General features: G+C 42.9%; 1 protein-coding gene across 4 annotated transcripts in view; it reads right to left on the reverse strand.

The window, feature by feature from the left end:
- Positions 1–1,329: 1,329 nt before the first annotated feature.
- Positions 1,330–16,849, reverse strand: part of HS1BP3 (HCLS1 binding protein 3) — a 55,729-nt gene continuing 40,209 nt past the window's right edge. For 3 of the 4 annotated variants that reach the window (XM_050316430.1, XM_050316434.1, XM_050316433.1), the window contains exon 7: positions 5,342–7,078. In XM_050316430.1, coding sequence (XP_050172387.1) covers positions 6,856–7,078 — 223 coding nt within the window. In that variant the 3' untranslated portion in view covers positions 5,342–6,855. Of the gene's footprint in view, positions 1,695–5,341; positions 7,079–16,849 lie in introns of those variants that run through there. The other variant, XM_050316432.1, reaches the window with a different exon arrangement.

Genomic DNA, 16,849 nt, shown 5'->3' on the forward strand with positions numbered 1-16,849 from the left:
TTCATCTGAAAACCCATGGAGCTCCTCTCGCCAAAGAACCACTAAATCAATTGTTGATTTCAGCCCCACAGCTGTAATATTTCAGGGGAAGTGAAAGGCTCTGGAGCTGTGTGTATAAATCAGGCAGATGCCTTCTTTCATTCTGTCCTTTCGCTCCTGTTTCTCAGTGGTGCTCTCCAAGTTGATCACTCTTGACAGTGGTGTCACATCCTATTCCTTTGCCTTCTCTCTCCAGCATCAGCATCACTAGGCTTCTACTGATCTGCATGGGATTCTGACAGCTTAGATTGACTGCATGATCCTCCCAGCAGCCACAGGAAGCAACGCTTCCATGACATCAATGGCACAGAAACATTGCCCTTGGCAGAAAAGAGCTAAATAGCATTCTGAGTGTAGTTAATGAGTTCAAGGAGAGAGTGGTTTGTACCTTTTTTTTACCAAAACACAAGAAAATGATGGTTTTCATACATGGTTGTGATTTTTCAGGGTGACTAGAAGTCCCCCACTGAGAGGCCACACTGACCACAATGCTTCCCCACAGCTTTAACAGCTCCAGACCTCCAAATCTGACACTGTGATGCCTCAGTACTGGTTAATAAAAACAATATATCTGGGTAACAAATGATGGTGCCTGTTAACGCAGCAGGGGCCAGTGGATGTTAGGTCTTTCTGTGTTTGGTGATGACTTCAAACTCAGGTTCCTCAGCACCTCGCTGAAAAAGATCATGACATAGCATCAGCTGGTCTGTTTAGGGTTTATTCCACTGCAATTTGCTGGGTGTTGTTATGGTGCCATTTGTTGTCTGGTTACCTTTGGTAAATCTCCTGCATCTGACATCCTAGGCAATTTGTAGTATCTACTAACCTTATCATTCAGGGATAGGCGCGGCGCTTGGCGCGGCACCGCCAAGACCCGGGTTCGATTCCCGGTCAGGGCCACTCCCAGGCAGGTGGAGCTCGTTAGCCCTTAAAGGCAACCCACCTATGTCCTGAGGACCTCGCTGCCACCGTCCAAGCTCGCTTGGCCCCGGCAGATGAACCTTAGGATTAAAGGGTGGGCTCAGTTCTGCGCACACTGTGTCTCACCTAAAAAATCCAATGCGCAGGCTGGAAGGTGTAAAGACCTTCCCCAGATCTTCACTCGTGAAGACTGGCCATTATTATCATTCAGGGTGGGATCACAGAGTCATACAATAGTTTAAGATGGAAGGGACCCTAAAGATCACCTAGTCCTAGCCCCCTGCTATGGTCAGAGACACCTCCCACTAGACCAGGTTGCTCAAAGCCTTGAACACTGCCAGGCATGGGGCATCCACAGCTTCGCTGAGTAACCTGTTCCAGTGCCTCACCACCCTCATAGAAAAGAATTTCTTCCTAATATCTAATCTCAACCTACTCTCTTTCAGTTTGAAGCCATTTCCCCGTCACCACAGCTCGAGCCCCTTTCTGGCTTCCTTGTTGGCCTCCTTCACATACTGGAACGTTGCTATGCAGTCTTCACTCAACCTTCTCTTCTTCAGGTTGATCGTCCCCAACTTTCTCAGCCTGTCTTCATAGGGGAGGTGTTCTGGTCCCCTTATCAACTTCATGGCCTCCTCTGGACTTTTTCCAACAGTTCCGTGTCCTTCTTATGTTGGAGACACCACAACTGTAAGCTGTATTCCAGGTGGAGTCTCAGAGCAGAGGATCTGGATCTGAAAGAGCATGCAAGAAAGGTTGAAATCTCCTTCTGATATCATCAGGACTTTTACTGCTCACTACATGTCAAAAGTGACTTTTGAAAAAGGTATATTGCAAAATCAAAACTTCCACTGACTTTAGGAATCTTTCCTGAGTAAATAGGAGAGACAGCTCTGCTGTTACAAGGATCTTATGGAAGATGCTGGGAAGCAGGATGATAAAGCACTGATGTTCTGTTCTTTAAGTCACCAAATTCTCCCCGAGTGACTCATTTGGTGTGAGCTTTGGGTTAGCCCAGAACAGAGTTCTTCACAACAGCCCAAAGCAGATCACTATGGAGAAATATCATAATACTTACTTGCTGAGTATTCTCCTTGTTCCCAGCAACTTGTAGCTCAAGCAATCTCCAAGCTCTAAGTGGCATAACCACTGATTGATTTCCATGAGTCTAACCTTCAGTCCGTATAAATATTAAGTATCCATAACATCTTGGTATGAATAAAACTTAGTCCCTAAATATCTATGACTAATCAATCCTTTAAGCAGCTTCATTGACTTCTGAACTCCCACAGCAGCACTTAATTTGACTATTAATTTAATTTACCACCTTTCACTGCAAGTATTTTAACTCAAAGCAGCGCACATGATTTTCCCATCACTTGAATTCTTCATTAGGTTCAATGCATGACATGAAACACCAGTATGCAGGAGGCCAATAAAAGAAGATCAGTGATATGGTGAGGCCTGAAAAAATTGGGTCAGAAGGGTTTAAAGATGAATCAAGGAAGGAGTGGGTGCAACACAGAAAGCAACTGAGGGACTTTTTTCAGTCCTGTTTTTCATGTTGAGATGAAAAGTTAGAATATAGATACAAGAAGAATATAGACAAAAACTCACAGTGAAAGCCTTCTCTACTCTTGACTTACAAAGGTTTAAACTGTCACAAATGTGTGATCACATTGATCAGTATGAAACGTGGTTGATGCATACACACACACAGATTCAAGAATCCTTGCTGACATTACTGACAGTCACGTTTCTAAGTGAAATATCAGTGCTTTCTGGTACTCTATATTTAATCTAAAAACCTCAGGGTTTGCCCAGCCACAGTAGGTAATGCCATGAGTGTGCTGGATTTTCATGACCTTAAATCACAGGCTGATTTATGTATTCTGCTGTAGCAAGCTCAGCTTCTTTGCAGAAGCTAACATCTGGGCAAAACTTAGCAGAAATATCAGTTTCAATTAATAAAATTTTTTTTTAGACTCAACTCAAATTGTCATTGACAGAACTAGGCCTTAGGTGCTACGTGGGAATTAGCTTTCCTAAAAATTCAGCAACTGAACAGACCTGAGCAGATGACCTACAAGCCATCTGTGAAATACTCAGCTTGGTGAAGTAATTTGTTTAACTGTGACCTGAATAATGAAGTATACAGTGTTATTTGTCAATTAGTGCTGTACCACATAGCAAGCAGAAGGTTATGCAAAACAAGAAGATGCTTGTAAAGCAATAGAGATACGTCTTATGAGTGCTAATCACTAAACCCCCTATCTTTTCAAATCTTCTGATGAGCTGTATTACTAATGTTAGAAGGTGATGCCTGTCAGCCAAGAACTACATTAGAGTCCATAACTGAATTTCAAGAGTTGTCAAGAGCAGGCTAATCAAATAGTTGTTACTTGAAGTGATGTATGAAAGAAAGAAAAAAGAAAGTTCTAGTCTGGTAGGATGCAAAGTATGTTGTATGGCTTCCCTATGACATTTCAAATAATATGTTCAATTTCTCTGGGCTACATTTGTCTGACATTCTTCTCTTGTATAATAATGATTCATTATACATAATTTATTCAAGGACTGTAACTCACCTCTAAGTGCTCACAAATATTACTGCACCCAGACATTTGCATTGCAAAACAAATGCATAACACCAGGGTTTATGAAGAATCCTTTTATATTAGTTCCCTGACAGGAATGATAGATTTTTGGGAGCAAAACTTTGACCTTAAAATGATCTTAAAAATTTAGCACAGGAAACAATTAACAGCTCTTCCTTCCTTGTGTTTAGGTAATTTGACAATTTTAGGGAGACCCTGGTGGCAAAGTATTCCTTGGCCATTTAGAATGGATACAACTGTAATGCTGTTACATCAGTATTACCACGAGTATTCCTATGATTATGAGGGTAATATAAAATACACACCCTCCCACTGCTCTGCAAAAGCATGAGCTGTTTCAGAGTGGAGCTTTAGAGGTGGTGGAAGGCAGACAGAGGGCATTGCTCTGAGTGAAACAGTGAAAAACAGTCCCAGCTGGAACAAAGGCTGTGCATTGTGTCACTGCACTGAGCAGTTTTAATGACAGTGTGTGGGATTCTGTTATCCTTTACTGCCCCTGGTAAACTGGTATGTGCATATGTAATAACTCTTCAAAAAAACAGGGGAGAAATCAGTGCAAGAGGACAATATTCATCCAGAGAACATCAGGTCATGAGAAGCTGGTACCACAGTGGTGTCCTGACCTGTCTGGCTGCCACCCTCACTGGGCAGAGTCACTGTTCAGTCTGGAAAAGAGATTGAAAGGAATATACTTTTCTCTGTTTCTGTGGTGATGAGAATTAGAGGTAACAAGATTAGCTACAGGAAGGAACAGTTACGTCAAACAGTAGCACACCATCTCTAACAGGATGGCAAAGCACTGTAATGGCACACCCAGGGAGGCTATGACATCTCCAGTGCTGCTCTCCAGACAGGCAAACTTTTAAGGGCAGGTTAAAAAAATGTCTATGAGAGGTAGTACTAACACAATTACTGCCACTGCAGGAATAATTCAGTGCCCATGTTCAGATATTCCTCCATGCTCAGCCACTATGTCCTGCTCTGGCACCTGCCTGTTCTTCCAGTTGTGGCCTCACATCAGAAACACATTATCCTGGCCAGTAAGAACTGCCACCAGCAGGACACAGGACAGATGTTCCCACTCAGGACAGGATGGTGGACAAACTGGTCTCCCAGGGTGCTGCCAGCTCTGTTCTTCACTGATTTCTCTAACGCACTTCAAGAAATCTTAATCCTTTTCCCTTGTTGATCCCCCACAGAGGTTGAAGATCTGCACTCAGGTCCACTGATCATTAATGGCCTGCTGTTTGGTGGTTTTAGCAGTGTTCAGGCTATGTGATGGGCTGTAGGCCAAAAATACAGGAATGCAAGCAGTGTCCCCACATAGTGCCAAATAAAATGGAGATGATGATTCCTCAGCCCTCAGTTAAATAAACAGTGGCTGTTCATGACAGCAGGTACTGCAACAGGAAGGCTGCCCTGAATTAATTTCTCCTGCCTGCTGCTCCCTGCCTGCTCTCTGGCAAGTCATTTATTTTCTCCTCACTGCTTCTGTTCCCCTTTTGCAGGCTAGGATAAACAGGATTCCTAATTGCACCAGGACACTGTGGGAACAGACAGGATCAGGTACTACCTTTGCTCAAATATAATTCTACCTTTAAGTGCTCTCAAAGGAAATATGAGTGCAGCTACACCCTTGGTTTCATACCTACTGACACTTTAACACCATGTAACACTCCTCATGGGTTAAATGGAATCCATCCTTTAACTCTGATTTGTTGTTAATGTACAACCGAGGAAACAACAATAACACCTGTGGGTTATCAAAATCTTTATTACAGTAAAACATAATAGGCATAGACAAGAGCCAATGGTTATATTTTAATTGTCCCATCAAACCAAAATACCTTTATAATATTTTCTATTGCTTAAAAACGAAATACTAATAGAAATAATTTCATTATTAAAAATATATATAATGCTTTCTATTCATTCTGCTCTATATTAGAAAGGCAAATATTAGGATAGTGATATGGCTTAAATATATTAAAATTTTCCCTCTGGAATGCTGGTCTTCACCTCTGGCTAGACCACACGTGGAGTAAGTTTAGGAATCTCTTTCTGCATGACAGCAGATATCAACCCACATTAGATGCAAATACAGTATGTTCAACCAGAGTGCCTGAGCCAGGCAAGAAGAAGGGTAGTCTGGAATGCCTATTCTACCATGGTTTTCTTTTCCTGCAGATTAAAAGTTCTCCAGTATATTCTCTTTTTATTATTTTTCCTCTGGATAATCCCAAGTTTGTCTTCCCTCTTTTTAACCATTGCATAGTAAGGAATAGACTGTTGTTTTATCACAAAAACTCATTTTACCATAGTAGAATTAACCACCATGGTTGTTTTTTTAAGTTCTGGGTAAACTGAAGGAATAGGAGAGAAAGAGTGACTCCAGAGAGTAATTCAGAGTTCTTCCATTAAGACACCTGCACTGAATCACTTCCTGGAGAAATCTCTGTCTCTCCACTACACTACAGTGTAAGCCCAGGAAGACTTGGCTGGAAAAAAATTAGCCCTTGTGAATCTGGAGTTCACAGGAGTCCTACAGCATCCAAACATCCCACGTACTGCAACGCTGTATATGTCTGGAGCTGTGCTCCTACACATCTTCGGTCATTTGCAGTTCTACCCAGGAGTCAGAGATGCATAGTTTGGTGTTTGCAGGCCACCTCTTGCAAGGTGGCATTTGTGCAGCAACTAAGGCAGCAGGTAGTCAGGCTTAGCTGGGATTTCAGTGCTTCTCTGAAATACTGAGGAACTATTACCTATACTCAACAGTTCCTGTTATAAACTACTGAAATACCAGTCAGGGAGGAAAAGGCTGCTACAAAAATGCACTGGAGAAAAGGAAAATGGCCTTTCCAGTGAGCCGAAATACACTGTCTAAAAATGACAGGAAGAGCATCCTATCCTGTTCAGACCATTTGCTGGATGTTATTCACAGTTGCCATGTGTACAACATCCTTACCATTTTCAATCAACTGGACAAAACTGTAATATGTTGATACTAAAACAGCAGTATACAATCTGTAGTGCTACTTCCTCATCCACATTGCCAGCAAAGCCCTGAAAAACTAAGGCAACATTATACCATGGCTGCACTGTTTTGAAAACCTCATGCTGAGGTTCTTCTACTCAAACTTTCTCCTCCCTATGTCCTGGTACAAAAATGAGCACTGTGACAGTAAAAGCACCTGGTCAATTTTTCCCTCTGTCACTCGAGCTCACCAGGAGTTGGGGCCAAGAAGTCATCATTACATTTTACAAATATCTATGTTCAAAAAAGACTGGTATCTTCGTTGTTCATATTTTCCTGGATATACTGGAGAATGTCCACTTCATTCATTGTCTGAATCCTGCTTTCATCTGGCTTTGCTGGTGAAGATGAATTCGTGCTCCTGGGGGCAACCGCTGGCTTCTGAGGCAGCGGTGGTTTCGGTGGTACCTTAGGTTTTGGTTTGGAGGTAACTTGCAAGAGTTTCTCAAGATCATCTGCAACTCTGGAATGAAAAGAAAATATCACTGAAATCTTGGGAAGTTTTGAATTGCTTTTTGTTTTGGAAGAAAACGCAATCTTTCAAAATATAAATTTCTGCAGGAAAGAATCTACTTTTGATGAATTTCTCTTTCCACAGAACTTTCCATAAGAACTGTCTTGTTATAATGTGGCTTCTCAGTTCACTGTACAAGTTAATTAATTTTGAAGCATGTTTTCAAATGTCTAAATTAAAAGCAATTTACAATTATCAAATGAAAAAGAACTTTATTTTAGTTCGGGAAACAAATGTTTTTAATTTGTGACAGGATGATTGCTTCCCATACATTTTCATGGGAAACTAAAATATTTCACATTCAACTCTGCTTCCTCTTCATCCACACCACCCAAAACTAAGACTGAGCATCCCCATGCTCAGTCATGAGAAACTGGAAACACTAATGGATTTAAAAATACCGTGTTCAAATTTGCTTCTGGGAAACTGAAGAAGCTTTGCAATCTGTGACCATATATAACAACTTTTTTTTTTTTGTGATAATTTCCCTTTATTTTCTAGTGAAATTACCCAGAGCACTTCAAACAATTCAGGATATTTTCTACCTGCATTGTTTGACCTTATCAGAGATGCAGCAGGCTGTGCATGCCCAACTCTGTTCCCACATGAGCTGTTAAAGATTTTGAGAGAGCCCCTATAACAGACTGTCTTGTAACTCCAAGGGCTGTTTGCCTTTGGAAAGTGAATATGTGGAGGAAAGGAAAAGAAGGATGCTCTCCAGTGGCTCCACTCACTGGAACAGGATAACACACAGGAGTCTAAGGAAGATGCCTTTTCAGTTTCTCCTTCTACATGCCCCATAGGTAGGCAGTCCCTGGAGCATGAATGAGTCATTTCATGTATTTTCATGTACTTTTTGGTTCTTCCACTCATTTGCCTTTTGTAATTAGAATCACAGAATCATAGAATATCCTGAGCTGGAAGAGATCCACAAGGATCATTGAGTCCAATTCCTGGCCCTGCACAGGACACCCCAATAGTCACACCATGTGCCTGAGAGCATTGTCCAAAATGCTTCTTGAACTCTGTGAGGTTTGGGGCTGTGATCACTGCCCTGGGGAGCCTGTTCCAGTGCTCAACAACCCTCTAGGTGAAGAACCTTCTCCTGATATCCAGCTAATGTCTTCCTCACTACCAGGCAATGAGGTCATCTTAGGGGAGGTGTTACCCATATCCCTGTGAAACCACTGGGATAACTTCTGCTGACTAAATGGGACAGTGATTCCTCCCTTTGTCTCTTTATTCCCAGCCTTGTGGGAAATACTGTAAATGCCTCTGCCACATGGCAGAACAACTGGTAGGGCTTTCTGCAGACAGTTCAGACAAAGCTGAGGTTTTCCATAACTTGGGAAGCAACTGATGAGGGCAATTGTCCAGGACCATGGGGAACACGATCAACAGAAGAAGCAACCTCACAGAGACACTTTACTCCTCCATCTCCAGTGTATATTGTTTGAATGTAAAAACCACAGGTACTTCAAGAGCTCCAACCCCCTCAGCTAAGGATCCTATTATTACTAAGACAAACTGCATGATTTCAAGGGTTTCTTTTGTGTGTTGACTCTCATTAAAAGCTCTGAGGAACTTACAGTTGTACTGCCCAGGGTGAGACAAACCATGAATTGGCCATAAAGTCAACATGGATCGGCCTAAATTTTCTGCTGTAAAGACAGTCAGAGTCCTTTAAGGTAAAACCATTCCTGAAGTCAGGCAGATCTTTCTGTGACTCCCAAAAGAAATCTAAAAAGAATCAGTTTTAACCAAGGCTACTCTATTAAAATCAATTGCCTGAACACTGATACCTAAAACTGGGAAATATCTAAACAGACCAACTGATGGACCAACTGATGGACAGACATTCCACTGCCCCAGAGCTCTGCACCTTGAACTCTACCTGTGGTATTCCAGCAGGCAGCTCCTCAAATTTCATCCTCCAAATAATTCTGGAGATTATATTTTCCTTTATTTAGATAAGATTTCTGATGTCTTTTAGTTTTCATGATTCCCTGTGGGTGACACATCCCACTTAACTTACAAAACACACTCTATGTATTTATGAATTTCTCATCTACATAGAAGAAATTAATTTAATTTAAGACCAGGCCTTTCTGTTTGCTGCAAACTCTGATATCCCAGAGATATCACACCTGTGATCACATTGTCAAGACATGTTCTTGTTCTCTTTGGTCTGTAATAAACAAAACATGTTAGGGCTGGTATTTCTGAAGTCTCACTTGCTTTAGCTGATCTTATTCCTCCTTTCCTGACATAAACAAACACTGAATGAATCAGTGTCCATGTCATAAAGTTCTGGTCACAAATAACAGAAACCATAATAACCAGAGAACAATACACAATATACATACAGACCCTATGGAGGAAGCATGATTTTGAAGTAGGTGCACTGCCCAGAAGGAGCAGCCGTAAATCCAGCTCATTACTTAATCAGACGGTATAGCTTCCTGAATTCTCTACTTCTGCGTGGTTCTATACTAATTTCTGTTCTAACCACAGCAACAAAACCACTCAGCAAGCCAAAAAATACCCTCAAAAGGTCCAGTCCAGTAGGTTGTTGGGGTTTTTAGAGGCAGACGGGTTGGTACAGTGCTTTTAAGCCAAAGATTCTGCAGGGGATGATTTTTTTCAAAGTCTGGAATCTGTTCATGTAATTTCCTTTATTTGTCCTGGATTTTTTCAAGCCTTGGGTTAGACAGAAGTCTCTTACAGAGAACACAGATAATATGTGGTCTTTGTCTCAAAACCTGCTTTTCAGTGCTGCAGTGACAGGCAAACTGTTTGATCCAATGCTGCTTGATCATGAGACACAACTGTCTTTGCAAAACTAAAGAGGTAAAATGCAAAATGCCTCAGGCAGAGAATGAAACAAGGACTACTGTTTCTTGAGAAGCAAATGAGTTGTTACAGTGCATAACTACTACCATATTTAACTCCAGGCCAGAAGGAGGAACTAAAAAAATCAAGCAACTCTTCTGAAACAGGATTAAAGGAAGAACCTTCCCATTTCCATCTTTTTATAGACCACCAGGCACACAGTCTGTGTAATTAATCATTCTTTAATTAGTCTCTCTCATTTTCTGTAATGGAAAAGCAGTGCCACATTGTTTAAAATTCCTGCCATACTGTTGTGCTGATTCACAGATTCTATTGGTGCAAATTCTCTTTGTTTCCAGACACAGAAAGAAATCAAAACCCTTACTGAAGAAAGGCTGTCACAAAGCCCTACAAAATGACTGCTGGCATATGGACTTCAGGAGAGTAAACGAGTTCTGACTTGGAGACAGACACAGCTGCCACCCAAGCACCAACGTTTTAGATGCCACTTCTCTGAACTCTGTCCTGTCTCTCTGGACAAAATCTTTGGGACAGGAAAGACTATGTGCATGTACAGCATGATGGGAACGGTGACCTCTGCTTGCTGGGAATGCTCTAATGAGGAGAATCAGTAATGAAAGCAAGAGACAAAGACTCCCATAATTTGCTAAAGTATCCAAAAGGCTCATGCTTGAAGCTCTGTTGTGCAACTAACAGCAGTTCTTGCAGAACAGACTTTTATCTTTCCCTATCTTATTATCTTTATTTTGTCTGGTGTTAATTACACGCACAAGAGATACCTTAGTGAAGCCTTGGGGAGTGGTGTAATATCACATCTGTAACTTTAGAAAAGATCTGGGCCCAGAAATAGGCAGGAGGCTTCAAAGTATCTCTGGACCATCACTGCTACTATGGTCAGTGGAGACAGTGTGATGTCTAGCAAGGCCCAGGGAAACACACAGGCTGGAGTTAACCACAGGAATGCAAAGCACTGGGGGCCATGCTTCAGCTTTCCCCTGAAACCCACTATAGGTAAATTCATAGTGGTATTTTAACCAGGACCAGAAAACATGTCTGGACACTAGAACGTGAGAATTTGTACTGCTGAAATGCTACAAGAAGCGACTTGCATGGCTTTAGTCTGGGACAGATCAGCCCTCCTCCAAAAAGCTCTCCAGCACAATTTGGAGCTGGTGCAGGACAGGGACCATTCCCAGGAGGCAGTTGTATACACTCACCTTCTTCTGAAGCTGGAGAGTGTCTCAACAGCACGCTGCAGCCCTGGTGCTGCCTGGCCAAGAGCCAAAGAACAGGCTCATTAGCACAGGTAAGTCCTACACACATATGCCCACAAGCTCTCTGAGGAAAACAGCCTGCTGGTTACATCACTCACCCAGGAAGTGAGACAAGTCAATTTTTCCAGTCTGAAGAAGTTCAAACCTCTGTCTCCTGCTTCTCTAGAAAGTTCCCTAATCACCAGACAAAGGCATAGCTGAGGCACAGGAAAGCAAGCAGCTTTTGCCCCCTGAGCTGACAATGTCTGTCAAAATGGAAACAGCTTGGGGTAAGATCCTCGAAATGTGGTGAGTCTCAAGCCCAGCAAAAACATATCTTGCTACACTAGGAGAGGCCAGGACTTTGGGTCACCTCTCTGCATTATTCTATACAACCTATACATGTTCCTAAAGGTGGGGCAAGGATTAATGTTTCCTGTCTGGCAAAAGCCTTTTTATTCTGTTTGCCAAGTTTATTTTATAGCTGTTCCAGTGTCTGTAGCATCCCTATACATCACATGAAGAATTAAATGAAGAAAATAAACGCTTGAAAACCATAACAGAAGAATGTTATTTGTTTACTGTAACTTACTGCAGCCAAATCAAAGACCTTTCCCCACAGTTAGGTCACAGCAACCAAGAGAAACAGCCCTGGAGTGGTCAGGAAATTTCTGACCCAGATACTCCAACCTCCTCTACCACTTGCCACTACCCAAACAATCCTCTGCCCAAAGGATTTACATTAAAACCCTCTGGAGTTTCTCAAAGCTCTTTTTCCAACTATGGTGCTGTTCTCATACACCCAGGACAAGAAAAAGCATTGGTGCTGGAGATGGTGCCCCACATGACTTCTGGCTAGACTGAAGATTTAAGTGTTGTTCTCTGAATTCAGCATCTGCTAATGCCTGCTCAAAGATGATCACACAAACTTTGTCTGTCTCAGGGGTGGCAACGGCTCCTTGGCAAACCTGAAGCTGACAAACCTCTAGTCACAGAATCACAGAATCTTCTGAGTTGGAAGGGACCCACAAGGACTACTGAGTCCAACTCTTCAGTCAATGGCCCACGTGGAAATAAAGCCCATGACCTTGGCATTATTAACACTATGCTCTAATCAACTGAGATAACTTCAGGATTTTTATGGACTGAATGATTCGGAATGGGAAGTGTTAGGATGTGGTTTCACAAACAGCTTCAGCCTCTAACACTGTAATGCTCCTGAAAGGGTCATCAGTGTAATTCTAAGAAAGAACACACCAGGTCTGCCATCTCAGGGCAGCAGAACTGGGATCCTGCTGCTGACACTTTTTTAGGCACTGGAAAAAGACAAATGTTGTGCTGACAGCTGCTTCCTTCCATCTCAGCTCCCTATTCATTATCAAAGGTGAAGCTAATTAAATCTCTCCTAAAAAGCTGCTCAGACAACTGCGATAATTATCTCAGGCTAGGATGTGCAATAATTTATGTAATTCTGTGGGCCCACAGAGCTGCTGCAACATTCACAAGATCAATTCTAGCATTGGTTTTCCACAAAAACCTGATCCATCACACCCAGACAGGCATGATTCAGATTAATGAGGTAGAAGAGCGCATGCCTGCAGGGCTATGATCTCACTGGCATAATGGAGGCATGGTGGGATGGTTCCTATGACTGGAGTGTTGGAATGGAAGGATACAGGCTCTTTAGGAAGGACAGGCAGGGGACACAAGGTCACCCCCTATGTCAATGACCAGCCAGAGTGCATGGAGCTCAGCCTGGGGATGGATGAGGAGCATTCCAGGAACTTATGGGGCAGGATGAAAGAAAGGGCAGGGACAGGTGACATTACAGTGGGGGTCTGTTGCAGGGCACCTGGCCAGGAAGACTGAGTGGGTACGGTCCTCTGTAGACAGCATCAGCATCATATTCAAAAACCTTGGTCCTCACAGGGGACTTCAATCACCCCAATATATGCTGGAAGGAAAACCAGCAGGCCATAAGCAACCCAGGAGGCACCTGGAATGCGCTGAGGCCAAATTACTTCTCCAAGTTATAGAGGAGCCAAAAAGGAGAGGTGCTATGCTGGACCTCGTTCTCACCAACAAGGAGGGGTTGGTGGGGAATGTGAAGCTCAAGGGCAACTTTGGCTGCAGTGACCATGAAATGGTGGAGCCTCTTAGGGCAGTGAAGAGGGTGCACAGCAAGCTCAGTACCCCAGATTTCAGGAAAGCAGTCTTTGGCCTCTTCAGGGACCTTCTTGGTAGAGTACCACTGGATAAAGCCCTGGAGGGAAGAGGGGCCCAAGAAAACGCGTTAATATTCAAGGATAACCTCTTCCAAGCTCAGGAGCAATGCACTCCAACAAAGAGAAATCAGACAAAACCACCTGGTTGCTTATCCCTCTCTTTCTCAAAGCATATCCTGTGAAGGAAGAGTATAACATGATCCTGTTTTCCTGAAGGCAACACAACGGGACTTGACCTTGCTGGTTCCTACCACAGCAATTATGTCTTTTCCACAGATTCTGGAAGGACAAGAAGTATAGACACCTCACTGATGTATTATGGGAGACTTAGTGATAGGAAACAGTGCCTGCATCTACAATGCCAGTGGTTAGGGTGAGGGAGCTCACCAAGATTTCCCATCACCATCACTTAATATCTGTCAGTAGGCCAAGAAATTAGTAACCAGTAAAAGGCTGGTCAATGGACAGGAAGAGGGAAGATATTTGTTTGAATGGACATGGATATTTTTCCATAAAAAGAAACCTTCCATTACATTTACAGAGAAATTGGTTCTTCTCTGGGTTTGTTAATGTAAAGTAGGTGATTCTATTTAAAACAGTAATTCTCATTTTATATGAGCAGGTATTCACAGAGAGCAGAGTCTTCAGTTTGCAATGAGAATATTTATCATATTCTCTTCTCCCTCATGTTGTGACAAGCACAGCCCACGTACATTTTGCAGACTCATTTGTCTCCCTAACAGTCTCTGCCTCAAGACTTACAGTCACTGCTGAGGATTCACTGCTGTGCTGACATTGCTGTGGTGTTAGTGCTGCTACAACCACCCAGGTACCATAAAGATCACCAAGATTTGACTGCTCCTGTGTTCTGCTCTGAACAACATCTTTTCCCCATCTCCCCTTCAGAAGAAGAAGGTTCTGCTTTCCTCTGCCTTGGGCAGCGCTCTCCTAACTCTGCCCATGATTCACAGTAAGTCAGACACTTCTCAGATCTACCACATGCACATGAGCAGACTCTGTAGTACATGTGAATGTTCACTGCATGAGTGAGGAGCTCCCACATCTGCATCATTCACCTAATCCACTGCTGAACATGTCCAGGTTTCTGACCTACCACAGACCTGCTGGAGCATCATAGCTCAGGATGGTCTTAGATCTTAACAAAATTTGTCCAGGAAAACTTTCTGTGTGGTATAACAGAGTATGTCCAACAGACCCAGACATTTCTGTTTTCCTCTAGCATTTCCTCTAGTTCATATAGCTCAAGCCCACTAAAGGTTGTCACAGCTCCTGATTTGATCTGTGGGCTGGGGAGAGATTTCTTCACCCCCCTTTGGGAAAGGAGAGTACTTGTCAACACCTTCAGGGCAAAGGCAAGACTTATTCTTAGGTGTTAAAATATGCTCAAGCCCCCATGCCAGGGAGACTGCAGGGTTCAGATCAAGTTGAACATTTCTTCTCACCACAAAGGGTCACTGCCTGGAAAAGAGACTGTGGAACTGCCCTGCAAGAATATGTAAACACCAGTCTGGTGGTAAGAGAAGGTGGGAGATAATTCAAATGCTGCCCCTAAATTTATGAGACCTGACAGTTCTGCTGAGGCTGAACAGAAAACAAAGTGCATTATGCACAACCACTTGAGAAAGTTTAGATGTGGGATTTCAGGTCACTGCAAAGAATTTACACAGAGGCAAGGTAGCAGTTTCCTCTTGACCCCCAACTGCCCTGCGTTCAGTCCAACAGCTCTCTGTGATGTGCAGATAACACCATGAACTGGGGTTACCAGGGGACTTTCAGAGGGTGTTAGGCACCTGAACAGGTCAACAGATCCCCACCTATCTGCCTATACCTCTTACACAGCCAGGAGTTGCCTCTGGATTCCCATAGCAACTTTCCCACTGGACCACTGGCATGATTTTCTGCTTCATTACGTGCATTCATTTCCAACTGGATCTTGACGACTTGTCAACTATTGAAAGCACTGGGACAAATCAAGGATAAATGAAAACTACTGGAATTTAAAAGAAATGGAATCTTTTCCCATGGGTTTCCATAACCATCTGGGTGTGCTGCTGTCACTGATGACCCAAAATGATTTAAAACCATGGTCTATTGGTCTCAGAGCAGACTTCAGGGACCCTTCTCTGTCACAGAGGAAAAGAACATATATAATCCAAAACACATTAACATGACAGATGGAAAGGCTCTCTCTAGTGGATGAAAATGCAAGGAGTACATTGGAACAGGCACTTGTAGCTGTATGAACACTCTGGATCAAGTGCTGTGTGCTGAGATTGCTAAAGCAAACATGAAAATATAGCAAGCACATATGTGTCTGCTCCCAAAATACCACTGCATTAAATCAGGTCATGTCCTGCCCCATCAGCTTCTATAAACTTCATGTGGGCTGTCAGAATGTAATGCAAGATGGCACCCAACCCAATTTAACCTTTGTTTAAAGTCAGCCAGGTATTACTGTTAAGGTAGACAGCACTTCTGCATGTGTAGAAAGCAATAGCTGCAAAATTACCTGTCTCGGGAGTAGCTGGAAACCACACACAGCTTCTCTCTCCTGGGTTTAGTACCTGCTGTGGAAGTAATACATCCTAACAGGAACTGGCTGGCATGAATTAGCACTGGAAGCAGGCTGGCCTCATCATTCAGATGCCAGCCTAAGATCCAGAAGGCATGAATTTGACTCATTACTGCAGCACAGATTCCCTGGTGATGCTGGTCTCTCTGAGCATTGGTTCCCTGCTTGATCTCTTGAGGATTATCAGAGCAGGCAAACTAGTCTTGTGAGAGAGATGTCAGGGATAAAACACATTATGTGCTGTTCCAGTGCTGCACTATCAAGGGGGAAGCAATACATTATTCCCTCCTGTAATTCTGAGCTCCAGTCCTCCTTTCCACTAGATTAAAAATTAAATGCAGGGTGATAAAGATTTTAATGAGAGTCCTTCACTGCTGTGGAGGTAGGCACAGGATTCCTCCTGGAAACATGCCCAGAGGTCTGTGATCTAGCAGCAGAAAATCCTTCCTCCTATGGCAAGAGCCTCTGATTTCACCTCCCTGAAGCTGAACTGTTCTGTCTCTGGGCTTTGTGCCTCCCTTCTCAAAATAGAGGTTAAGTTCCCTGTGGATCATTTGCAGAAAGCAGAAATGTCATGTTTGAAAACAAGAACTAGACAGCATGCCTGGGGCCTTCAGGTCATTTCCTTTGGAGTCACAGAATAATATCTTGCACCTTACCTTTCTCAGAGAGTCTTCCTACTTTCCTTTTTAATGTGTTTGATTTCCAAGCTCCATGACACACATCTTACATTTCACTTGTCAGTACAAGTATTGATTCACAGTTTGCATTCAAAGTATTTAAGGTTTTCCCTCAT

The sequence above is a fragment of the Myiozetetes cayanensis genome, unplaced genomic scaffold (genome assembly GCF_022539395.1).
Source record: "Myiozetetes cayanensis isolate MyiCay16 unplaced genomic scaffold, myiCay2020 scf2-11, whole genome shotgun sequence".
NCBI classification, from domain to species: domain Eukaryota; kingdom Metazoa; phylum Chordata; class Aves; order Passeriformes; family Tyrannidae; genus Myiozetetes; species Myiozetetes cayanensis.